At 35.8% G+C, this 27887-nt stretch overlaps 1 protein-coding gene across 2 annotated transcripts; it reads left to right on the top strand.

Annotated features, from left to right (window-relative positions):
• The first annotated feature begins 218 nt into the window (after positions 1 to 218).
• On the top strand, positions 219 to 27211 carry LOC123680304 (cGMP-specific 3',5'-cyclic phosphodiesterase). Of its 2 annotated transcripts, none has more exons than XM_045618131.1 (10): positions 219 to 940; positions 16531 to 16779; positions 19351 to 19494; positions 20004 to 20373; positions 21567 to 21925; positions 23745 to 24072; positions 25996 to 26046; positions 26102 to 26247; positions 26495 to 26720; positions 26874 to 27211. In XM_045618131.1, exons 1-10 carry the CDS (start codon positions 368 to 370, stop codon positions 26999 to 27001), a joined length of 2574 nt encoding a protein of 857 aa, XP_045474087.1. In that variant the 5' UTR covers positions 219 to 367; the 3' UTR covers positions 27002 to 27211. The 2 variants fall into 2 exon arrangements, with proteins under 2 accessions (XP_045474087.1, XP_045474086.1); XM_045618130.1 differs by having other exon boundaries at positions 222 to 940; positions 23745 to 24068; positions 25893 to 26046.
• The last annotated feature ends 676 nt before the right edge of the window (positions 27212 to 27887 follow it).

Raw genomic sequence — 27887 nt, 5'->3', positions numbered from 1 at the left:
AATGTGTTTTACTATGGAAGACCGCGGATTTTTTATGAAGCGTGTATTTTTTTAAGTGAAAACTTTGAAATCGAACGTCAAAAATTCTTCCTCCACCTCCATCAGAAGACTCGGAAGCTTCAAATCGACCGACGCAAAGCGTCCCAACGCTCCGCACCGCTCTGCCAAAACAATTGCAAATAGCGTCGCGTACACCGCGGATCCTCCACTGACCTGACAGAATGCGCGGCAACCAAAATAATCAATAAGATCCACGCAACCTTCTCCGTGGCTCGTCTGGGCAACGTGCATGTGCCGGCAGTCGACATGAGGCGCTGCAGCAACGCGCTGTCCCAACGGGCGCCGTAACAAAACATGTGGAACAACGATGACATCCACTTCCGACGCAGAGGATGACCTCGAGTCCACCGGCAGCTTCCTGGAGGCCAATCCGGCCCTGGTGGAGCGCTGGCTCAAGCACCATGCCTCCCCTGGTCTGCGGCAGAGGGTCCACCAGGCCTTGCAGAACTCGCCCAAGAACTCAACCATGACCCCCGACCTGTTCCAGCTCTGGCTGGCCGCCTCGCCGTCCAGAAACGATTACAATGCATCGCAAAACGTCCGTCCCAACAGAGATTTCGAGTCGATGGAGGAATCGGAGCTTTTCATGGAGCTGATCAGAGATGTGGCCAATGAGCTTGATATCGACGTGCTGTGCCATAAGATTCTGAAGAACGTCAGTATTTTGACTCATGCTGATAGGGGGTCGTTGTTTTTAGCTAGAGGGATTGGTAGCGATAAGTATCTGATAGCTAAGTTGTTTGATGTTAGGCATGATACCTCTCTGGAAGAGGCGATCAAGATGGCAAGGGCTGAGGAGATCAGGATACCTTTTGGTGTAGGTATTGCTGGGAGCGTGGCTCAGAGTAAGACGCTGATCAACATCAAAGATGCTTACAACGTGAGTATATCTAATAAATGCACATCATGACATCTCTCGAAAATAATCAGTTTAACAGTTTTTCTAAGTTGAGTAGTGTGGTCCAAAGCAACCACGATATAAGCACCTTTCTCTTTTACTATAGAGCTTAGGGAATATTTTAATGTAGCAAGACAACACCGATTGTTTACATACAAGAAGTCGGTGTGTTGTTTGTGAATTTCTTGCAGGTCAAGATAATCGATAACTCATCTCATTTTGAAGGTTTACCTAGTTTAATTCACGCGCTTAGAAGAAGACTTTCATAATTATTCTATATGTTATTCTTCTCAACATATGTGGCAGAGAAACATTCATATGAATTATAAACAAAAATGAGTGCAAAAATTGTAGAAACACAACAGAGTCCATAAAAAATAGAATGTTATCCAAAAGACATACTAAAATAGTAATAACCCCAATTTTCAGGATATAATACTTTATGATATAGGGTTTGGATTCGTTCGAGAAAAAAATTTACGACCCCATTTGAAAGTTTACAGATCACCTTTCGAAATGTGTTGAATCTAAAAATAGAGTAAAACTATCTTCCCACGGTTCAGAGTTTTTCGCGTAAACTATAAATCTATTGGTATAAAATTCGGTACAATATTCTAAGTATACCGCATTGGTTCGCCTAAAACTCAACAACCCTTAAAAGCAAGCAATTGAAATCTCAAATAATTTGCAAAACTAGACATAAAACAGGACATAATGACCAAAAAAGATATTGAATAAATATTTATTTTAGCTAGTACTATCAGTTTGAATGTTATGAATCAAATCTCGCAGTATAATATTCATTATAAGATATTTTCAATGAGAGATGGGATATTCTACAAGTTTATAAGAAAATTGTAAGCCTGATACAATTGACTTGAAATCGACTTTTCGATGTATGTATTTCTTAAGAAATTTTTCACCCTCATCAAAAAGTTAATTTATGTAGGTACAAAGAGAAGAAGAAAATTTAGAAACTTCAGAAAAATTCAGAATGAATTTTTTATATTACAGGCTCGGTCCCCACTCGTTCTATTGTTTTTTTCAGGTTTCTTCTCAAACATTATCATCAAAAATTATTTTTAGAAATAACCCTTTAATGCGTGGTGTTTCCTGGAACTTTTTTTGAATGGACACTCTACTACTACTACTACTATAGGGATTGCCAATTCTCACACAGTTCACCGATTTTTCGTAGACCTCACAGTTTAAGAAAAAATTGAATTCAAACCGTAAAAATTGAATCTCTACGCAAAAATCGTTATATCTCGTAAAATATTTGTCACAGATCCGTCGAATACAAACGTTTTTTAAATATCGAGATTTAATTTGAAACAAGATGAGATTTCAAGTCCGTATCTTGCGTCCAGGAGATGTGAGAAAACTATCAATTTTTTTTTGAAAATTTCAGTTTATGACCTATAATTTCGAAAATAATGAAGTGATCGCCCAAGTGCAAGCATTTTTGTGATCTACGTAATCGTATCAATTAAAAGAATGCTATAAACATCCCATAAAGGAACTTTCAATTATTTCAAATTTTTTAAGGTATGCAAATTCGAGTGAAATTTTTCGATATAAAAATTTTCAGGCGAAAACGAAATTTGGTCAAGAAGGGGTCCCCAAATCTCACACCGTTTTCTCGTAGACTTCACAGTTTAGGAAAAAACTGAGTTCGAAGATTGGGAAAAGAACCGTAAAAAATACTCGTCACAGACCCCTCAAATACAAACGTTTGTTGAAGATCAAACCTTGATCTAAAACATGATGAGGTTTCATATCCGTATCTTCCATCCAGGTGATATAAAAAAAGAAAAGTTACATAAATCATATACAAATTGCCAGGACTTCACGTGACTTCCTATGACTTCACAGGACTTCCCATAAAATGTGCAATGACTTCCCAAAGCTGTTCACATCTCTGTTTTATCTCAATAACTTTCCATGCCTTAGTTCTATAGTTTTTCTGACAAAATATTTGGATAGCCCTTTCCTACAAGCGTTTCGAAAGGATTACTTTCCACACGCATTGACGTTTGGAAAGTAGAACTTTTCCAAATTCATCCTGAAAAAAGCCCTGCTATCAGCTATCAGCACGCATATGCGTGCTGAAAGTGAATAGCAAGGGTTTTTTCCGCACGCAAATATTAAAGAGTCGCATCAATCATAAAATTTTGGCATGTCTTTATGCGCCACTCATAAACTTCAGAAGTTTGTCTATGCGGGTGAGCGCACAAAAATATAATTTTTTATAACGTTAGTCGGTATCAAGACTTGTTGCGAAAATAGTTATTTTCCTAACAAGTGTGGAAAGTGAAACTTTCCGCAAGAGACTGCAGTTGACTGCAAGTTCGGTCAAGCTCTTGAGTGCGGAAAAGGCACATTCAACATGAGTTAGGAACAATATTTTTCCTACTAGCCTAAATGAATCACTTTCACGGAGAGTTTTCATCTTGATATTTGCCTGCGGAAAACACCCTTGCTTTCCGCACGCATATGCGTGCGGAAAGTGAAGTTTTTCCGCACGAATTTGGAAAAGTACTACTTTCCAAACGTCAATGAGTGTGGAAAGTAATACTTTCGAAACGCTAGTCGGAAAATACTATCATTGTGATGGGTCACTTTTCAATATTGCTCAAAGCATAAGCCACAAAATCCAGTGACCCGCTCACGTGAAACACCCTGTATAGTACCTCTTCATATTCAAATAGAATTTGGGTTTAATCTAGCTACTCCGTATGCCGACATTCATAATGCGACATTAATGTATTCTCAGAACATTTGAGCTTGGGAAACGTAATGAAATTACTAAACGGAGTGGAAAATGGGTAGAAATTAGGGATAGCTAGTTAGAGATATCGATCCTGCCGAAGGCAATTCTCGTAATGTGTGAAACAGGAAAGGGATGCTTTCGGGAACATGGTAGAATGTTCATCCCACTGGGTCATACGATGATGTTGAGTAGAGGTTTGTACATTGGTTCATTGTGGTTATAAAACTTTGGAATCATTCGAGAATAACAATTTGTGTAATTCTGTGGCTAATCCGTACATTCTGCCCACATTTTGTAGAACAAAATTGTGCGAGAATATAGCAAATTCACACAGATTTCATGGTTATATTTTGTTATTATATTAGGTGTAAAACTTTGCTTCCACCGATTTGCAAAAGATGGTTGTAGCGGTAAGTGGTAGTCGAAATAAATAGATCGTAGATGTCATACAATTAGCTTTGGTATTTGTAAACATAACGCCATTGAAATATTAGTCGATTTGTGTCTGCATCATAAAGTTATTCTCCATTAAACATGTCAGCTTACGAGCCATACTCTCGTCATTTGCGGGAGGTTTTAATTTTCTGCTTTAATATAAAGGAATCTGCTGTTGAGGCTCATCGACTCATCTCAAATACCTATGGTGATGCCGCTATTAGTGATAAAACGTGCCGAGAGGTGTTTCAACGCTTCAAGAACGGTAATTTTTGTGTCGAAGACCAGCATAGCGGTGGAAGAGAGAAGGTTTTCGAAGATGCAGAATTGGAGGCATTACTTGATCAAGACTCTTGTCTAACGCAATAAGAATTAGCAGGATCATTAGTAGTGGCTCAACAAACAAATTCAAAACGCCTGAAAGTCATGAGAATGATTCAGAAACAAAGAAATTGGGTGCCGTACGAGTCGAAGCCGAGATATGTTAAACGGCGTTTGATTGCTTGTGAACAGCTGCTTGCAAGACAAAGACGTAAGGTATTTCTGCTTCGCATTGTGACTGAAGACAAAACATGTGTTCATTACGATAATCCAAAGCGCAGAAATTCATGGGGATATCCCGGCCAAGCTTCCACGTCGACGGCTAAACCAAATATTCACGGTTTCAAGGTCATGCTGAGTATTTGGCGGGATCAGCTCGGCGTAGTGTATAATGAGTTTTCGAAACCGACTGAAACAATCACAGGCGAATCGTTATCGAAAGCAATTAATACGTTTGGGCCAAGCATTGAAAGACAAACGGCCGCAATACAACGAGAGATATGATAAAGTGATTTTACTGCATGACAATGCTCGACCTCATTTGAGGAAGTGGCAAGACATACTTAAAAACGTTGAAATGGGAAGTCCTACCCCACCCGCCGTATTCTTCAGGCGTTGCTTCCTAGGTCTATCACTTGTTTCGATCAATGGCACACGGCCTGGCTGACCAGCACTTCCGGTCTCATGAAGAAGTAAAAAGTTGGATCGATTCGAGTATCGCTTCAAAAGATGACCAGTTTTTTCAACACGGAATTCATACGCTGCCTGAAAGATGGAAGAAAGTAGTGGCCACCAATGGACAAAACTTTGATTCATAAATGAATAACGATATTCATGGAAATATTCCATTAATTTCAATAAATATTCAGTGGATTAGAGAAAATAATTTATAAAACTTGTACAGAAGGCTCATTCTAACACTCTTTCATTCAAAAACGACCTTTTTGAGCTTTGTGCAAAATTTCGTGTTGATAGCTTAGTCAAAACCAAAGAAAAAACGAAAGTTCTTTCAATCTTCTGCGAAATGCATCAGTGTTTTCCTTATAGAAGAACCTTGTCATTTTATTACATTGTTAATTGCTTTTCGATCTTAATAGGAAGAGTAAACAATCTTATAGGGAAATCAATTCATTAACGAATCATTCAGGACACGTTTCAAAATTAGCGTTTCCTTAGAGGTTATACTAATATCCAACGAAAATGTCATTATTTATAGTAGTCATTATCGCAACGATGATGATATAATATGAAATATTTAGAACTCACAGTGTGGTTAAAGGACTTACAATCTTCTTCAATTAATCTTCATTTGTGTTTAACGCCGTTTCGACAACGAAATTGGATTTTTTCTGAAAGGCTTCATAACCGGAGATATCCGTGAAATTGTCAACTATCCAATATCGTTGAAAGTTAATTAGGAAATCTGAAACTATATTGAATCAAGGTTATTGCGATATAACTTCAAATTGTAGGATGATTAAATTGACCATTATCTTTAAAATTTTATCATCTATATAGATTGACAATTTTTTAAAACTGAATTGTTACGTTAACGAGAAAATTTTAATTAATTATATCCACCACTATGGTTTATTATCCCTTTAACCTGTACCTAACTTGGGAACGATTCAAGATATCTATTAAATCCTGCTTTCTGATGAATCTAATTATGTATTCAGAAAAAAGATATCGGGGATCCTTGAAGATTTTTTCTCTTAATATTATAGTTCTTGAGCATCGAATTTGAAGCACCCTGTATACTGTCTTTCATTGTATAATGACAAAATAACAATAAGTGAACCCATACTTTTTTCTTACTGTTATTTTGTATGAAATTTTAATTGTATAGGTACAAATTTTTGACAACTTTTGTAATAATGGTCGCCCCTCTCAATATATTCCTGTGTATCTCAAAAACTGCTCATTCAAGATGTTTTCCTAAGAGAAATATTACTTTAAAGAAATGCTATTTTCCAACTTCGACACCCTGTATCTCAAAAACTAGTCATAGGAATGCGAGTTAGACCACTTGCCCATAGATTTTCTTGTTCAGGACCAGGTCATATAGAGAGTGTTTTTTTTAGAGCTATAGAACTTTAAATTGCAATAAACCAACGATGGATTATTCGATTGACATTAATTTTATTGATCCGCAAGATAATCTTGTGGCAATCATTTTAAATATGATTTCTGGCATATACCGCCACAGCTGGCTCAGATGTAGTCCAATCTAGACGTCCAATTTTCGATGACTTTTTCCAACATTTGTGGCCGTATATCGGCAATAACACGGCGAATGTTGTCTTCCAAATGGTCAAGGGTTTGTGGCTTATCCGGGGACTTTACATAGCCACAGAAAGTAGTCTAGCGGTGTTAAATCACAAGATCTTGGAGGCCAATTCACAGGTCCAAAACGTGAAATTAGGCGGTCACCAAACGTGTCTTTCAATAAATCGATTGAGGCACGAGCTGTGTGACATGTTGCGCCGTCTTGTTGGAACCACAGCTCCTGGACATCATGGTTGTTCAATTCAGGAATGAAAAATTTAGTAATCATGGCTCTATACCGATCACCATTGACTGTAACGTTCTGGCCATCATCGTTTTTGAAGAAGTAAGGACCAATGATTCCACCAGCCCATAAAACGCACCAAACAGTCAGTTTTTCTGGATGTAACGGTGTTTCGACATACACTTGAGGATTAGCTTCACTCCAAATGCGACAGTTTTGTTGACGTAGCCATTCAACCAGAAGTGCGGTTCATCGCTAAACAAAATAAAATGGACGTAGTGCGCGATACGTATTCCGCACAGAACGATTATTTTCGAAATGAAATTGCACTATTTGCAAGCGTTTTTCAGGCGTGAGTCTATTCATGATGAATTGCCAAACCAAACTGAGAATAAATCACTTGACAGCTGCTAATTCGCTCGCCAATTCGAACAGAAACGCCAACTTAAAGTTATATACCTCGAAAAAAACACCTGTTAGATTGAAGCATTTCGTGGTCTGAATTTACCTCGAGAAAATTGGCATTTTTGCAGATTTTCAGAAAAATTCATTCGATATATTTCAGAACTGAAAATTTCATTGAACATAAAAAAAATTCCAAATGCTTCATGTCAAAAATAATAAAACAATATTGTTTTTCCCCCTTCTATAAGAGACTAGTGCTTTAACAGCGAATCAAGCTGTGCCGATTTGCAGCGTATAGTGGAAAATCCTAGAGGGGCGATACAAATTGGAACTTTTGTATCGGAATTTTATCACAAACACCATTCCATCGGTTTAATCGACTCGCTGTATTGTTGTATATCCGTTTTTATATAGAAATACGAGGTCAAAACGTGTTCAAGACTAATGGAATTAATTTGGACAGTACACGCATATCCTTTTTCCATGAGTTATTGCTTTCGAAACATTACAAGAATGTAATTGGTTTTCCCAGAGGGATGATATGTTTTTCAAATTGAATTAAATGTGAAATATTGGAGAGAAAAATGTTTTTGCGTGCTTCATCCGGGGCGTTATTGATAAAGATGCTAATTTGTTCTAATTTTGCGAATTTGGGAGTGGTCTCTAAGAGGTTATATACTGTCAATTTATTATAAAACCTTATTGCTACTAGTCATCTTTAAATTTGATCACTTTTAAAGGGATTGGCGAAAGTCAAAGTTTGGAAGTACGTTTTATTGTACACTTAGGTGCAGAAAAAACGCAACAAGTTGATATTTGCTAAAATTTCAAGTTCCATGGTTTTCTTCTTTCTTGAGCTCAATTTTTAGAATTTTTTCAGTAAACTGTAGATAAAATTATTAATTTGTTGAATGAAGGCTTATTAGTCACTAAACAGCGTTATTCAGAAGTTTATTGTTAAAATCAATTTTGAACGTAAAATAATTTCGTGGTCAAATTATTTCAAATTACCAATTGTCATCGAGAACCATTCCTCTTAAACATTTTGTTTTTACTTCAGGGCTTTAAGTGCTCTAGTTCATTTTTAAGAGAGAAATGAAATTGTCATCAACGGATTACTTTGAGAAGTAGTAATAGTAATAGTAGTAATAGTAAAGTTTATTCAACATCAAAATTTACATGTTATGTTCTTCAAGATGCTATTCGAAACCTAATTGAAAGTATGAATATTAATCTGAATTAAAAAAAATCATTTCTTCAGGTTATTCACGTTACAGTTTGCATAATTAAATTTTGAACTGATTATATCATTATAACTGAAAAAAATTGTGGCACAATGAGCAAAGCCAAATCGTAAAAATTTCTTTATTTCTTTAAATTGAATAAACTGTTAATTTGTCCCTGAAAAAGTGCACTAAAAGCCATGAATCAAAAAACAAAATGTTGGGAAGGAATGGTTCTCGATGAAAATTAATAATTTGAAAAAAATCTATCACGAAATTATTCCACAGGATGTTTCAGAATTAGGATTTAACAACAACCTTCTGATTAACCCTGTATAGTGACTAATAAGCCAGCATTTAACAAAATATTGAATATGCAAGTTGAAATTGATAATTTTATCTGCAGGTTACTGAGAGAATTTTGAAAATAGAGCTAAAAATAAGAAAACTAGAAGTCTTCAAATTTTACCAAATATCAACTTGCTGCGTTTTTTTGGATTTGAGTATAATTTTTATATTTTGAGATAATTCAGCGTTCTATGCATGAAATCCGCAAGAGCGATAAATTTCAACCCTTGTTTAGCCAATTACAAACATTTATCTTATCTCCGATGCGTTTGCCATTGGTTGGTTGATAATGGCATGCCTACCTACTTTATAGTGCAAGATATTATGATCCATATCAATGATATTTTTATCTGAGTTCAATAGTTATGTCGTTCCAAACTTACACAATTCTCCCATGTTCATATCACTTCAAAACCCATTTAAAATCATAATGTTTCGCTACAGAGAACCATGTTTGAGTGAATTTTACACCAGTTGTTCAACTAGAAAAAAACTAATAATTATATGAATAGGTAAAATGAGTTCTCCAATATTTTCTAAATCTGGAAGACAAGAAGCGTTTACTGAGGCCTTTGCTTGGATGTATAACCACTCTATTCTGCAAATAAAGTTTTTCAAAGGAATGCTTCAGCTATAACTGAAATTATCCAGAAAATTTGGAAGTTTGTTTTTGTAATTAATCAAGTTATCTTCTGTTTATTGACATTGAAATTTGATGATCTATTTTGATAAGAAAGTGAATTTTTGAACTCTCAATCTACGAAAAGATCACCTTATCATTTCATCAAAATATCTGCAATTGTGAAGAAAGCACTCACTTGCGTCAGGAGCTTTTGAGCGCTCGTTGCGTCTTAAAGACTACATAACTGTATATACAATTCAATGTAGTATCCAAGGGTGTAATTGAAGAAGATGTCAAAATTTGAAAATTGCAGATATTTTGATGAAATGATAAGGTGATCTTTTCGTAGATTGAGAGTTCAAAAATTCACTTTCTTATCAAAATAGATCATCAAACTTCAATGTCAATAAACAGAAGATAACTTGATTAATTACAAAAACAAATAGAGAACCTATTTTCCCACTGCCCCTCAACATTATCTCCTTCAACAGACTCCTCATCCAGGTAATTCAAGGCCTTAAGCCTTAAGGTATTATTCAAGAGCCCTCATCCATATGCCGACTGCTTGTGAAAGAGCTTTATTTCCCAGCAACAAAAGCAAATTAAAAATCTTCAAGCCATTTGAAAAGAATGGGGCTGTGTTTGCCTTGTCTTAAGAAGAGTGTACACGAATCCTCAACAATGCCTGAGAATTCCGGTAATTATAGGTTTTTTTGAAGACATGTTTCAATTAAAACTGGATAATAGGAAGAGTCTATATGCTTACCTCATTTATATATTAATATGTGATCTTCAGGGATGCAATTGTTTGATGTTTGAACGAACGCTTGAAAGGTTCACGTTATTGCTTTACCCAGTTTTATTTCTTTTTTCCTAGAATTTTCAAATATTCCCCCAACATGCAAATTTTCAGCACAAAATTTCGATTAGTTTTCCATGAACTTCCTATAGGCCATCGCGGTGAATCACAGTTTTAACAAGTTCCGGTTAAATATAATGTTATTTTTGAAGTTGATTTCCTTGAATGTCGATAGTTTTCCAGAATAACTATCAATAATATTAACCGACAAAAATTTGGAATTACACCTGGTAATTGCCATATTTCCATGGCACAAAGACTCGTACAAATTGAATTTTCCTCTGACAACGCCCAGTTGTAACAAAGTTAGGAACCTCACTTTGAACATCAAAGTGTAATTTAATCAAACCGGAAAATTCATCCTGCATTCCGGTGTAGTTTACATTACCTAATGGAAATCGAATAAAACAGAATTACTGATCGTTGCGCTGAATTAAAATAGCCTAAGCATGCGCGTCAATATATTAATCAGGGATTTTGTAACATCAAAACGATTTTAGATTTAGTCGAAACGTATGTATTACTTTGGTATTGATAGGACCTTTCAGCATCCTAGTATTATTGAATCTATTAATTGTCAAACGATAATGTTTAGGGTTTTCCAATGGAAAGTATACAATTTGAAATTGTTATAGTGACAACACTGTATATGTTATTTGTTGACATTCCTTATGTCATTTGTGTTCAGTAGGTTATGCCCATAGAGTAATAAACATAAATAGAGGGAGTATACGCAATTTTTACATGTCCCCAACATGGTTAGATTACGTTGTCGGATTGTGATATATTTTCAAATCCACAATTTTACTATATCGTTTTGAATGTATATTATATTGAATGAAATATGTTTATTTGAGTGATTCCCGATTAAATATGCAAATTTGAATATTTGGAATCCGATATTTTTCCTAATTGTCGAATTAATAAGCAAAATATTTATTATTTTCTGTATCTACCTGCTGAAATCCAAGGTTTAACAACTTTTGCTCTCCCAGTGTCATCGGTTGTTTCACGTCGTTTGGGCACTTGAAGTTTGTTTTCTGAATTTCTTATATATTTAGGTATATATTTCAATATTATTTTGAGTTCATATGAAACGTTGATCCACTATGGGGCATAAAAAGTGCATTCTTTGTGGAGAAACTCGCAAATTGAGTGAAATATGGTATCACTGATATGTTTTCATTTCCGCGCGCTTCATGTCAAGTTTGATAGTTCATGTTGGGGACGAAATTTCCTTACTGAAGATGACATATGCTCCCTCTAACTATGTTCATTACTCTGAGGTTATGCCATATAAATTATTTACAATATGACGAATAATGAATTCCTAAATTATTCTCAAATTTCTGTCAGTATTCACAAATTGCCATTGATTTTATTCAAAAATCTTTGACAATATCTTAACGTTTTTATGAATTAAGTGGCATAACCTACTGAACACAAGTGGCATAACCTACTGAACACAAGTGGCATAAGCAAATACCAAAAAATAAGACAGTGTTTCCATTATAACATCAATTTGTATTATTTCTGTTGCAAAACCCTATACATCGTTTGACAAATAATAGATTTAATTTAATACTACTACTAGGATGCTGAAAGTTCCTCTCAAAACCAAAGTAATACGTATCAACGAAATCTAAAATTGTTTTTATGTTACAAAATCTCTGATTGGTTTGGCTATTTTAATTCAGCACACAGATCAGCAATTCGATTTCCTTTGGATAATCTAGACTACATCGAGTTCCAAGATGAATTTCCGGTTTGCTTTGGTATTACACTTTGATGCTGAGATTGAGGTTCGTAATTTGGTTCAACTATAGGAGTTGCCAGGGAAAAAGTTATTTTACTTATTTTGTACGAGTGACTTCGTGCTAAAGAAATATGATATGTGTTTTTCTAGATTTTTCTGCCAAATATTGATAGTATCTCCGAAAAAATATCAATTGTCAGTAGTAATATCCCTAGGAAATTGATGATAGAAGAGATAATTTTATGAAAATCTGAAGAAGTCGAAGGCTGAGAGCTGTTACCAATATACGAGATTGAAGAGTTTTTCATTGAATTATGAATCATTCATCAATGCTCAATGGATATTCGGCGGAAAATTTTTTGACAAAAAAATTATGACTTTATTAAAATTTAACTGAACATTAGATTCGTTGCTGTTCTCAACTTTTGATGATCTATAACCATTGCATCGAGGTCATCTCGAGCTGATTTTAATACTATATTGTTAAACGGGTCAATCATAATGTTATAGTACATTTTTGCAAGAGTTTGCACAAAACGTCCCACATTGTCTTCACCGTTGCTTCTTTATATTCGATCCCGTCTTTCTTTCCCATATTGACTGCCCAATATTTTAGTATCAACGTCTTTTCTTCTAAGCTCCTATGTTCATTTATATCATATTCTCTTTCGCAGCAAAAATCCATAAATATTCTCCAAATATATTTGTGACTGTATGTTGGATTTCTGAGAATTTGTATTTGATTAGCTCATTTATATTTTGTTATACTTTGAACATACGCATTGCCAAAACGTGACGTTTTGAAATTTATTTGGAATGAAGTTTTCATTGCACTGAATGCAATTATCAGTGTAATATTGACATGATTGGGTGAAATTGTTTCCTATGACACAAAATGACAAAATTCGATTGGTTGTAAGAACTGTCCAAAAATTTTCAAAGAACCAAGTTTAAGTTTGATACAATATTCTTCCTTCTCCTCCAAGTGCCTTTTCCACTCAGTGAAGGTTGAACAAAATCTCAGCAAACCTCTTACGATCCTTCACAATCCGAAACAAGGATTCCACCTGACTTTTTAAAGCTGTCTGAATATGTTTCACTCGAATATTCTTTCTAGGAAAAAGAAATAAAAATAGGGAAAGCGCTAATGTGCAGCTTTTAAGCGCTCGTTTTTATTGCCCCAATTGCACTCTCAGAGCACTCACTTCTACCTACATAACTTTACCTGCAATTGGCGCATGAATAAATAAGAGCTCAAAAGCTTCTGACGTCAAATTGGTGAGACTTTTTCAGCTGAAAAGATGCAATCAGTTCAAACTCTTCAAGAGAATTCAGACTATGTTTCTGTTTGTTCACGTGGTCTCCATTTCATTTTTCCAAAATGAATGTTTTCAAATATTTTGATGTTTTCTTTGATTTGGCTTATCCTAAATTGATATTAGTAGATAGAGTATTGAAGGAAAGTTGTCCCTTTGAAACTTTATCTCTGGAAATATTACTGCCAGTCTCCGTACCTTACCATTTTGAAAACTATTTATTTTAGGCACAACAAAAAATGAAAACTACTCAGTAGGCTATACCACAGTCAAAAAAAATCAGATCATGCCATTTGAATTAATAGACTTATTGACAATTTTTGAAGGTCATTCTTGAAAAATTGTAGTGTCATTCGGGCCACCTGTAGAGTAATCCGTAAATTTGTAAAAGACTTGAAAACTTTTCTGGAATTCGATAACAAAAATCGTACAATCATTTCGAAGGGTTTTCAAGATATGATCTTCAGTTTAAATCATTATATATCCACGAAATTCATCTAAAGAAGTGATCTACGTCTAACTTTACCATCAAATGATGACAAGTGGGGTATTTCGAAATCAGAATTTCCAAAAATTATTAGTAGGTATAGTGGAAAACTTGGGCATTTCCATTTGAAAGAACAGGGCGGTATCCTGTTTCACGTTTCACCACTTTCGAATCAGCCTGTAGAGTCAAAAATAATTTAAGCTTATGCGCTGAGTACTGTCGATTCCGTCAAAATTTGAATCATTTCCCTAGCCCAAAATTTGCAAGAGTTATCAACCGATAGAGCATTATTTACTCACTCTGTATATATGTACTTGAAATTTCAACTCCTAAGGTTTCGTGGTTACGAAAATATTAGGTATTTTTTTTAAATATCAATATAGAATTTTGTATGGAACTTCAAAGTGTTTTACAGCAATATGGAGAATTTACCTACATTGAAGACATAGATCTGAAATAATTAGAAAAACAACATTTCGAATGGCCATATTCACGGAACCCCTAGTCAGATTTTGACCACGTACCACTTTGACTGAGTTAATTGAGATCCGAAGTTTCCAGGTCTTTCCTTTCGATAGTTATCGTGTTTACGGCCGTCGGAGAGATAGGCAGATTTAAATTTAAAGACGAAATAAAAGTAATTCGTCTTTTTGAGCACTCGTTCTCCAAAACAGATCTCTTTTTCCACAACGAAAAGAGAATGGAAAAAACTGTTGGACAAACTACAGATAGTCCATACTAAAATCAAACCATACAGATAATGTATAAAGATCAGCAAATAAAGGGAAATGTCATTTGTATCCAATGTTCTTGGTGAGAATTGAGGTTATTGAAATAAATTTGAAATTCAAATTCTTGACCAGTATCGTTCATCAGTCAACCATGATTAGCATAGTAATTGTTCATTAGTACCATGTTACTTACTACCTACATCATGAATTTACCCATTTACTCATGAGGTTGATGGTACATTATTATAGTTCTAGGACAAACTTACGTTTCATTTGTTACTATGTAATATTCAATGCGGAAGTAAAATATCAGTTTTTATCGTTTGAAAAAATCATAAACCAAAAATGTAAGTATCGAGGTATTGATTTGCAAAAATTGAACAACACACAGAAACCCACACTTATAAAGTTGAAACGTAGTCTATGAAGAAAGATGAAAGCAGTTCAAATTTTCTGTTAGCTTTCGTAGAAGCTTTATATCAAACCCACGTTTCACGTCATCATTATACGTTTGTTTACGTTTACCTATATGTTTATCCCAACATTTCCAATAACATCAGGTTCTTCAATGAAAACTTTTGTTATTCATCGAGTTATTCATATCGTTATGTTTGTTGATTCCATCTGAAATTTTTACTTTGCTATATTACCATTGTAAAAAAAAAACTGTACTAGTAGTTGTGGCTCTATTTTTCGTCGTTCTTCGCTCCAGAAAAGTCAACACTACACAGTTTGTTGTTTTCGGTCTTGTAACACTATATAATCTTATTTCACAACAAGAAGTTTCGTATGTTTTCGTAACTTCTTCATCCAAACAAAATCCTTTCATCCTTCCTTTTCACCAAAAGTCGACGACGCAAATATGATAATTAAATCTGAAAACAAAGCAGAAAAGCACCAGAAAGGAGTAATTGAGGTTATAGTTTCCATTATATACCACATTAAATGATGACAATTGAAATCACCACAATAAATTGAAGGATAAGAAATAATCATATCGAAATGTATAGGCCAAAGACTATTAGGGGATTTGTACCTATTAATAACAAAAATGTGATGTATTGGAATAAATAAGTTTCAACAAATAATAACGAAAATATTACAAAATTTCAAAGTAATAAAAAATACTCCATCAACTTCACCTTTTCGGACCAATTTAACACCACTAACTAATGATTTTTCAATACAACAAACCAGACCTCAAATAGAACTCAATAGGCTATCTTTCAATTCATAACCTGCTAAAATTTTTTTTCACGGAGTTGTTCATCAGTTGCCTCGCGGGTTTCTTGAAGAAGAAGCACCACCGCGTCACTGTCTATGGACAATGTCGACAAAATGAATTAATCCTGTCTTTCAATATTCAATTGAATAATACCAAATCTGCTCCAAACTCGTTAGGGTTTTTTCAACCATGACCTATTCTCCAAGTGATGATTTTTCGAATCCTCAGGTGTACCAGGATCGCTACAGGCCCCTTATATTGGGGAATCATCTCCCATAAATTCATGCTGATAGTAGGTATTCCATCAAAAAAACGTTAAAAAAATATAAAGAAAATATCCATACCAAATCTCAATGACATCCGATAAAGATAGTAGAAATTAAGGCTATTACAAAGATCTGCGGACACACAGACAGACAGACGCAATACCAAATTCTTCAGAATAGACTGAAATGAAATTTACGATCGTAATTCGAAACGAACCAAAGATATTCAATCTTCTATACAGTTGAAATCAAAAAGTTAAATTTTTTCTCAATCGATTTTTTTTTTGTTACAGGACAACCGTTTCAACAACCAAATCGACATGCGCACCGGCTACAAAACGAATTCTATCCTCTGTATGCCAATTTGCAACTACGACGGTGACGTCATCGGCGTGGCTCAGATAATAAACAAAACAAACGACTCTCAAGAGTTCACCAAGCATGATGTTGAGGTGTTCCAAAGGTACTTAACTTTTTGTGGTATTGGATTGCAGAATGCTCAGCTTTTTGAAGTATCCGTCCTGGAGTACAAGCGAAATCAGGTAATCAACTCAAATGTTGAAAAAAAAATTAATTTAAAGTTGTTCTTTGATGTTGTGTGATTATTTTTATTCAGTTCCTTATATGGACATTTAGATTAGATCAGATTCAATCTAAGAGAGTTTCGTTGCACTGAGACCTAATGGTCTATTGTGCCCCCCATTTGAGCTATTCTTGGAGGAAGCTGAATATTTCGATTATAGAAGGGTTGTCCAAGTTTCCAGAAATTCTTTTGGGGCCAGTGAATTTATTGCTTAATAATATTTTTTAATAAAACCCGAAATTTAGCAGATCGCGGTATCCACTTCAAAGGGGCATCTATCGCCAAACGTTTTTATGGAATAGTTCAAGTGACTTTGGATATACTATACCACAAACAACACTGAATTGACAGAATCATTAGGAGTGACGCAACAAGCCATTTCAAAACGCCTGAAAATCATGGGAATTATTCAGAAACAAGGAAATTGAGTGCCGTACGAGTTGAAGTCGAGAGATGTTGAACGGCATTTGTTTGATTGTGAACAGCTGCTTGCAAGGCAAAGATGGAAGGGATTTCTGCATCGCTTTGTGACTGAAGACGGAAAATGGGTTCATAACGATAATCCCAAGCGCAGAAAATCAGGGGGATATTCCGGCCATGCTCCCACATCGACGGCCACCGAATAATCAAGGTTCCAAGGTCATGCTTAGTATTTGGTAGGACCAGCTCGGCGTAGTGTATTATGACTTGTTATAACCGACTGAAACAATCACAGACGATCTTAATCAAATGCAATTAATGCGTTTGAACCGAGCATTGAAATACAAACGGCCTCATTACAACGAGAGATATGATAAAGTGATTTTACAGCGTGACAATGCTCGACCCCATGTTGCGAAAGTGATCAAGACATACTTGGAAACGTTGAAATGGGAAGTCTTACCCCACCCGCCGTATTCTCCAGACGTTGCTTTCTCGAACTATCACTTGATTCGATCAATAGCACACGGCTTGGCTGACCAGCACTCCCGGTCCTATAAAAAAGTAAAAAATTGGATCGAATTTCTTAAAAAAAACGGCGGAAGCATAGCTGTACGCCTATGTAAATTGAAGTTGCAGATAGAAGCAGTGAATGATGCTGGGTTATAAATAATAAACTAAAATCAATTAGAAACATAATGTCGTTTCTATTGACAAACTTTCTCTGAATTATTGGTAATGTTGGAGAGGTCTACAGCCCTAAAGCACCAGCCCCTCTGCGCTAGTGCCTCAAATGATGAAAATTTCTCCTCTACTGTATAGAAATAATTCCTAAATGTGTTTGCAGAAGATGAAATTAAATCAAGGCACTCTGTAAGGCGAAAGCTTCTCAATTTGAATGGATATCTGGCCTTGTCAAGCCCCAAAATGATAATAACCTTTCGGGTTAGAGAGAGCAGACATATTTTGCCTCATGAATATGTATTATAGAATTCAGCAAGATCTTGTCTGAAGTATCTTTCATAATTTCTTCATATCGCTGTTCCCTATGTCTGCGAGAATTCTATAGACGAGAGCGTAGGACCTCTTCTGAAAGGCGTATAAAAGAAGTTCTGAAAGGGTATCCTTTTAGCAAGCATTCATCGGTAAATAGAAAGCACTCTCAGATTTCTGGAACTAGCTCTCTTTTATATTCAACCGGGATGGAGGAAACTTGAGGTTTTCCCTCGGGAATTATGGGAACATCGTGTTATCTTCGAGTATTGAAAATTCTTCGTATAATTCGAGAAATCTGCGTCTTACAAATTTCTGCGTTAACTTTTCTACTGAAGTGGGAAACTTGTAGTTAATCACTTTCAGTTTTTGAAAGAATATGAGAAATAAACTTGAGAATAAATACTATATTGAACTTCGTGAGTTATCACTCGAGTGATGAACATATAAAGGATTTTCCAAAAGGAAGGAAACAATTTGAAATGGTAATAATGGAATAGAAATTCTTAATGTTATTTGTAGGGTAGGTATACCATTCAATCATGGAAAGATATACGCTTAAACGAAATTGTTGAACTGTTTTTTGAAAATAGGTGCTCATTTGTGAATCCTGATGATAGAAATTTAAGAAAAATTCATAGAAAAATTATTCATTTAATCTACTCAATATTCTTCGTATTGCAAACAAATTTGAAAATCAATTTACTTCACACGATAGGAAGTACCAGTACCATGTGCTCAGCCATACTTAGTACCATTTTCTAAATTCTCTACAATTCCACCAATAGTGAGTCGATTAACTGAATAATGTCTTCCATTCAGTATTTTCAATAAAGCACTGATTTTGCTAAAACGTTTTAACAATTTCTAAAAGTTGAAGCATGTATCTTTCCAGGATTAAATGACATAACACAAATGTTATGAAGAATATCAAAAAACAATACCCACACAGTGTTGCCATTATAACAATTTTCAATTGTATAATTCCTATTAGAAAACCTAAAGCACTCGATTGAATTGAACTTACCTTTAACTCGATTTGAACAAATTATGTGATGATATAGGGAAAGAAATTTTCTATTGAATGAGTTCCTAAAAAAGATATTTTTTGTTTCAGATCCTTCTGAACCTCGCTAGAAGTATTTTCGAAGAACAGAACAATTTAGAATGTCTAGTCACTAAAATAATGAAACAAGCCCAAGATCTTCTTAACTGTGAGAAATGTGCTGTATATTTGATGGATTTGGACTTGGGAGAAGCAGTAAGTACTGAAATAGCACCAGCCTAGCAGTTAAAAATTTTCTTGAACACCTCCTCGAAAAGAACCAGTAATTGATAATCGATCTCATAAAGTTTTGATATTATACCTATTTCAACTGCATCGATAAGAGACAGCATGTTATTAAATTGGAGATACAAACAAAAATGTGAGATAATCAAATAAAATGTCCTATAAACATGTCTCCATACAATTACTTGTGGAGTACAGATACAATGTGAAAAAACTTGAGAAAAAAATTAAGTTTCAAGTATATAATTAATATCTCGAACACAAAACGTGTTGAGAGCCTGTATTTATAGAACTTTGTTTTCTCACAACTTTCCGAGGAATCTCTCATTTTTGTTTGTACCTCCAGTTTAGGATCACTCTGTATGAAAAAGCCATTTCTGTCCATTAAAGCATGCATCTTGAGGTGTTTCTCGAGAAAAGATGAAGAACTTTCTGAGAAAATCACCCATTCTTATTGAAAAATATTTTTCAATCCGAAGAGTCATCTGGAAAGAATCCTGGAACGTCCTGGAAGAGTTATAGAGCGCCAAGGACCTCTGAACCGGGTGGAGAGTGGAACAATCACAGCAGAAGACATGAGAGAGTGTGGCCTCAAGAAACCCTGCACCTTCACTACTGTCTTCGAGCTGCGCGACGGTGGTAACAACACTCTTGTCTCTAGACCTTCATGCTTCGACTTGAAGACCTCAACATTAGCCCAAATCGCCGGTTACGCAGCTACCACAGGCCAAATCCTCAATATCGGCGACGTGGGAGCCTGGCTTAACATGCAGCATACCGAAGGTGATGCTGAATCGGCTAAGACGATCCTGTGCATGCCAATTATTAACGGACAAAAGAGGCTGATAGGTAAGGAGGACACAAAGATGTTTGGATGTACTGAGATTTGATAGAAACAAGTTTAAATCAAGCCATGAAGTTTTTTAACATAGCCCATTGGCTGAATTTCCTAATATAACTGTTTCGCTACCTTTTTATTTAAGCACATTGTCTCAGTTAATACTCCCATTTTATCTTTCCTTATTCCCCCTTCTCCACTTGATATGCCAGTATTCTTGACCATCATTCAGGTCTAAAAGATGTTGTTCCACATTTTGCGAGTAAGAATATAAACTAAAATAGTTATTCAACATGAAACAGAGGTTTTCTACAATTGCTTCTACTTTCACTGACTGGTCATAACAATATGAATCCCCATTCTTCATGTCCTTTTACGTGGTAAACAGATATCTTAAGCATTGTCTCTAACACATACATACATAGGTAACATAGGTAATTCCATAAAGAAAATTTGTTAGGTGCCTAATTTATTCGATTTGCGCCCTCTGAGTTTTTCCAAATACACTGCTCTCTATAGCAAATTGCTATTGTTAATTTCTTGCCAGGGCTAGACTAGAGGCATTGTTCCAAAGGCTAAGCTACTCTGCATGATCATTGACGAGATTCTCCATGCAACAAAGAACTTCTAGAAGTGCCTAAAGTTTTTAACTTGAGGCTTTTAAGTTTATTCAAAACTCACTGCTTACTGTAGCAATATTCTATTGATACTCTTTTCATTGCCTTATAATTAGATTTTCAAACTTACAGGAACTGTTTGAGATTTAAAGATAATCTTCGTGGTTTTTGATGAGATTTGTCATATTGTGAACAACTCTTGTAGGTGCCTAAATTTTTGGTCTTTATAGGAATGTGCTAGTCTAGATCTCCATCGTTGCCTTGACGAGTAGATTAAGAATCAGGTTGTGAGAGATAAAAACATGTTTTGAAAATGTTCAAAAATTGTAATACTCGTGATGCCACTTAACATAATAATAAAACAACTCTTTATCCCTATTCGTATTACGATTTGTCAATAAAACATTGTATTCTTTGTATTTCTTGTATTCAATCTATTTCTTATGATGATCTGAGCTCTCAGAAGTTTATTAGTTCACCTAAATAATGTTGATTCAATGTGAAATTCCCATTTGTAAATGGACCCTAAATAAAAACCAAAGCATTACACACATAATCTATTTTAACCGATGAAAAAATTCTTTCAGGTGTCGCCCAGCTCATAAACAAGAACAATGGAGTAGCTTTCACAGAGTGCGACGTTTCTCTCTTCGAGGCCTTCGCCATATTCTGTGGTCTAGGCATACATAACACCCAGATGTACGAGAACGCCTGCAAGTTGATGGCTAAGCAGAAGGTAGCTCTAGAATGTCTCTCTTACCACGCCACTGCAGGAAACGATGATACGGAAAAATTGTCGAAGGTGGAAATACCATCAGCGAACAAATTCAACCTGTACAGTTTCACCTTCATCGACTTTGAGTTGTCGGACGAAGACACGTGTAAAGCCACCATAAGAATGTTCCTCGAATGTAACTTGGTGCAGCAGTTCCTCATACCTTACGATGTGAGTATAGATCGAATTCATAATGAAACCTATACTGATAGGTATAACAACAACAGCAACGTTGTTCACCGCGCAATGGTCATGGATAGGGATTCAAGGCTTAGCTTGAGCTTCACTTGATTTCAAGTCATGATCAAGTCAGGTAGTAGTTTTTCAATCTCAAGTCAAGTCAAGTTAATCAAGTACTTGAATCATATCAAGCTAATTGATTTTTAGCAGTTTTATTGTGTAGTGTCACATCAATAAAAAAATGATGAAATGAGAAGGAAAAACACGAAAAACACTTTTATGTATTGAACTTATTGTATTAAAAAACCTTCCTAATATTGAAAAACCTCCAGACTTTGTTTAATATCATAATTTTCCATCCAGGATCTAAGACACATGAGGCATCTTATAGATTTATCGCTTAACCTATTGCGGGTTTTTGTAACTCTACGAGCAGCTCTGAAAAATTGTCTTTCAACAGGAGCTGAAGATGCTGGCGTTGATAAAAATGTTTTGGTCATTTTGGCCCAGTTAGGAAAGATATTTCTGAAATTGAAAAGATCTACCAATAGATTTCATATAAATGTGAGAAAACTGCTAATAATGTCACACTGGTGAATGCTTCAGTCTCTCGGCGCTCGAGAAATCCCCTTGTTTAGTCTAAGCGCGCCCGAGATTGCAGAAATAACGGGTGTTTTTTTTCGAGGTATATAACTTTGAGTTGGCATTACTGTTCAAGATGGCGACCGATTTAACAGCTGTCAAGTTATTTATACTCAGTTTGGTTTGGCAATTTATCACGAACAAACTCACGCCTGAACAACGAAGTACGTTTGCAAATAGTGCAATTTTATTTCGAAAATAATGGTTCTGTGCGGAATACGTATCGCGTACTCCTTCCATTTTATTTTGTTTAGCGATGAAGCGCACTTCTGGTTGAATGGCTACGTCAACAAACAAAGCTGCCGCATTTGGAGTGAAGCTAATCCTCAAGTGTATGTCGAAACACCGTTACATCCAGAAAAACTGACTGTTTCGTGCGCTTTATGGGCTGGTGGAATCATTGGTCCGTACTTCTTCAAAAACGATGATGGCCAGAACGTTACAGTCAATGGTGATCGGTATAGAGCCATGATTACCAACTTTTTCATTCCTGAATTGAACAACCATGATAGCCAGGAGGTGTGGTTCCAACAGACGGCGCAACATGTCACACAGCTCGTGTCACAATCGATTTATTGAAGAACACGTTTGGTGACCGCCTAATTTCACGTTTTGGACCTGTGAATTGGCCTCCAAGATCTTGTGATTTAACACCGCTAGACTACTTTCTGTGGGGCTATGTAAAGTCATTGGTCTATGCGGATAAGCCACAAAACCTTGACAATTTGGAAGACAACATTCGCCGTGTTATTGCCGATATACGGCCACAAATGTTGGAAAAAGTCATCGAAAATTGGACGTCCATATTGGACTACATCCGAGCCAGCCGTGACGGTCGTATGCCAGAAATCATATTTAAAATGTAATGCCACAAGATTATCTTGCGGATCAATAAAATTCATGTCAATCGAATAATCCATCGTTGTTTTGTTGCAATTTAAAGTTTATATGACGTGCGGCGCGTGTATATCAAGCTCAAATAATATCAAGTAGCTTGATATCAAGTCAAACAATAAATATCCAAAATCAAGTCAAGCTCAAGTTTGTAATTTTTTACGAGCCTGTTTTTCAAGTCAATTAGTTGGTTAAAATGTAAAGCTACTTGGCTTGATGAATCCCTAGTCATGGTGAACAGAGCAAGTTTAATTGAGTGCCAACCTTTTTACAGGTCCTCTGCCGTTGGGTGCTGAGCGTGAAGAAGAACTATCGACCTGTCAAGTATCACAATTGGAGACACGCACTCAATGTCACTCAAACAATGTTCGCAATGTTTAAGACTGGAAAGATGGAAAGGTTCATGACAGATCTGGAGATACTGGGTCTCTTAGTCGCCTGTCTTTGTCACGACTTGGATCACAGAGGGACGAACAACGCATTCCAGACAAAAACGGAGTCTCCACTGGCAATACTCTACTCCACAAGTACCATGGAGCACCATCATTTTGACCAGTGCGTCATGATCTTGAATACCGACAGCAATAATATATTCCAAGTAGGTGGGTTTTTCTTTGGAGTGCGGAGGTCTAGTCGAAATTGACAAAAATGTATTAATCAATGAGATTTATTATACTGACTGACAAAGAAACTGCAATACCCAGAAGGAGCTGTTCAAATTTTGATTTTTTTTTGGTGAAACATAGATAGTATAGCAAGGAGTATATAATTGAAACTTGCAGTAAAAAAAACGAAGGGTTTGCAATTTTTTTAATAAATTTTTTAATAATGTGTTTGTCCACCGCGATTATCTTTAGACTCCGCAACACATCTCGGCATTGATGCAATAAGATGGTCTATTTCTTCTTGAGGGATACTATCCCATGCTACCTGTACATCATGTCTGAGAGCCGCCAAAGTCCCTGGGGGCTGGGATAAATTTTCATGCCTCCTACCCATGATGTCCCAAACATGCTCTATGGGCGAAAGATCCGGGGATCTTGGCGACCATGGCAAAAGATTAACATGAGTCGCTTCGAAAAAGTTTTAACTAACTCTGGCCACCTGATGTCGGGCATTATCTTGCTGAAATATTGGATTCTCGAGCCGGTTAAGGTAAGAGAGAACAAATGGCTCCACTTGTTCTTGAAGGTAACGCAACGCTGTCGTGATATCTCGAATAAAGACTAAAGGTGACCTATTTACATGTACAATAGCATCCCATACCATAACGCCTACTGTCCGGTGTACATGACGTTCAACATAAAACTAAGGTTCACGTCTTTCTCTCCGACGTTTAACCCTTCTTCGGCCATCATATGCACCCAAGGAGAATCGAGATTCATCAGAAAAGATGACCTGATGCCATTCCACATTCCAATGTTGACGTCCTCTGCAACTCTGTAGCCGGCGATGCTCAATCGTCATAGGTAACACAAGATGAGGTCGATAATGCTGCAGTCCAAAAGACCTTATTCGGTGGTAAACCGTTCGGAGAGTTACAGGATGGCCTGGTTCTCCTAATGACTCATCACCCAAAGATCGAGTTGTCGCAAATCGATCTCTAATGGCCATAAGTCTTAGACGTCGATCTTGAACTTCATTTGTGTCTCTTCGGCGTCCGGTGCCTACTCTTCTTCGATTTTGGGTATTATCAAACCACGCTTAACAACATCTCATAACAGTAGTTGAATTTCTGTTCTTGCTGTTAGCGATTTTTCGAAATGAGAACCCCGCCTCCCGTAGAACAATAATTCGACCTCTTTCAGATTCACTTAGCTGGCGATAAATTCCGCGTACACGTGCGCTAAGAATTTCAACAACCCTAAACATCAAATTCGGATCTCCTCGAACAGCTGGTTTGTTGTAAACTTTAAAAAACTTGCAAAAAATGACTACAATATTCAAGTAACAAAAATTACAAACAATTTACTCCTTGCTATACTATCTATGTTTTACCTAAAAAAAATTTAAATTTAAACAGCTCCTTCTGGCTGTTGCAGTTTCTTTGTCAGTGAGTATATCAACATTAATATAATAATTAGGACCAATTGCAAAATTAATATTAATTTTAACTCAAATTCTCTTATTGGGAACATTGTATCTTCCAATTGTGTTAGAAGGCCTCTCTTTTCATATCTTTATGCAATTTTCGTTCCACTTCTGCAAAAGTATATGATTCAGTATTAGTTATTAATTCTTGCGTTATTATGTGTTAATCTATTTATTTTATTCTTACATCAATATTTATCTGTGATTTTGACGACAATAATATCAATCAATTTTTCTTTCATTAATATTAAGAATAAGGTAATTCTGGCATAAATATTAATAATTAATATTAACATTAATATTAATTGCTATCTATCTATCATTTCTGCAGGCATTATCACCATACGATTACCGGAAGGTAATGAAATTGGTGGAAACTGCAATCTTATCGACTGATTTAGCAATGTACTTTAAAAAGAGGAATAAATTTTTAGAATTAATAGACAATGGAGAATTTGATTGGCAGAGCGACGACAAAAAAGAGCGTAAGTGTTCTTGCTCTTTCCCCCTCCCTGATGTTAAATACTGAAGTATTTCCAGTTCTCTCTGGTATGATGATGACAGCCTGTGATGTTAGTGCTATTGCAAAACCTTGGGAAGTCCAACACAGAGTGGCCAAACTAGTGGCAGATGAGTTCTTCGATCAAGGCGATTTGGAGAAGATGCAATTGAAGGAACAACCCATAGTGAGTATGAATTTAAGGCTAGAAGATTCACCAAAGAATTATGGGTATTAACAAGCACCTTTAGCGACCTAAGAAACCCCATCTCATCACTTCATTTATTACGTTTCAACATCTTTTCACATCAACAGTTACATCAGTTATTTGGGTCATAGACTAATCCACATCGTGCATAGATTCGAACTGAATTTCTTCTTTTTCTTTGAAAATGAGACTACCCTTTTGTTTATTGGTTCGAAATATTTTTCAGGCGATGATGGACAGGGAAAGAAAAGATGAACTACCACAGATGCAAGTCGGTTTTATAGATGTTATATGCCTTCCTTTATACAAAGTTTTATCCGATACCTTTCCTTGGGTGCAACCTTTGTATCAAGGGACGTTGGAGAACAGAAAAAATTGGCAAGACTTGGCCGAGAAAGTTGAAATGGGTCTTACCTGGATTGATCACGACACTATCAATGAAGCATTCAAAGGTAATGAGATTTCAATATAAAGAAATCCACATTTATCGTCAACAATATTGGCAACATTGAATTTAGTGAATTGGTAAATATGTAAATTTGAAAACAACTTGAATAAAGCAACTTAATATAGACAAATATAGCTGACTGTTTTTTATTTTACAGATGCAGAAGAAACGAAGGATATTGAATTCACTGTGCAAACCTTCAACACCGTTGCCAGCAATCAGGGTGGCCAATATGTTGAATCGAAAATCAAGAGGAACAAGACGAAATTCTGTTGTGTGTTGTGACAAAGCGATTCCTACGATCAATTTCCTCAAAAACCTTAAAGACATATACTCTCTTTACAAGTTCTATACTCAGTTGTACTTCTATCTGTTCTAGATTTCCTTTATTTTTATAGAATTGTCTGCAATCTAATATTTACAATTGTGATCTCTGAATAAGACATCTAACGTATTTTAAGACATGTAAATAATAAAGAATTTGTTATCGATATGCGATGATCTTTGCATTAACTCCCCTTCTTTTTAGTCACTAGTTCCCCCTGTTCATCGAGCCATACAACTATATACAGGGTGGCCATTTGAAAACGAAACAGACGAGATTACAGACGAAATAAAGTTTTTCGATAGAAATGCTTGGACAGGTCGATTTCTGTTTCGAGGGGGACAACTTGAGATGTAGGTTACGGACGCATAGCGCTTCAACCCTTGCTACTACAACCCTCACCCCCAAATTTTGAATAGGAAAGATGGGGTGAGTGATACCTCATTTGAAAGGTATTTTTATACTGATTTCAGCACAGTAATTGTTTTTTCATTTTATGCATTAGTTCTCGAAATATTCTTAACTAAGTATTTGAAAATGAAGTAGTGTTTTCATGGCACTTGTAGTGTTTTGTGAAAAATCGACATTTTGAGCTTCAAAACAACCATGACTGTGGCTTCCTTCCTAACTAACTAACGCATAAATATTTCGAGAACTAATGCATAAAATGAAAAAACCATTACTGTGCTGAAATCAGTATAAAAATACCTTTAAATTGAGGTATCACTCACCCCATCTTCCCTATTCAAAAATTGGGGGTGGGGGTTGTAGCAGCAAGGGTTGAAGCGCTATGCGTTCGTAACCTACATCTTAAGTTGTCCCCCTCGAAACAGAAATCGACCTGTC

The sequence above is a fragment of the Harmonia axyridis genome, chromosome 5 (assembly GCF_914767665.1).
Source record: "Harmonia axyridis chromosome 5, icHarAxyr1.1, whole genome shotgun sequence".
Classification (NCBI taxonomy): Eukaryota; Metazoa; Arthropoda; class Insecta; order Coleoptera; family Coccinellidae; genus Harmonia; species Harmonia axyridis.
Note: the sequence above shows the minus strand (reverse complement) of the source record. Positions and strands in the feature narration are given on the sequence as shown.

Coding starts and splice junctions, on each gene's coding strand:
- LOC123680304 (XM_045618130.1), top strand. CDS start 368: ATGACATCCACTTCCGACGCAGAGGATGACCTCGAGTCCACCGGCAGC. Junction 20,374..21,566: donor CGGACAAAAGAGGCTGATAG/GTAAGGAGGACA, acceptor AAATTCTTTCAG/GTGTCGCCCAGCTCATAAAC. Junction 21,926..23,744: donor AGTTCCTCATACCTTACGAT/GTGAGTATAGAT, acceptor ACCTTTTTACAG/GTCCTCTGCCGTTGGGTGCT.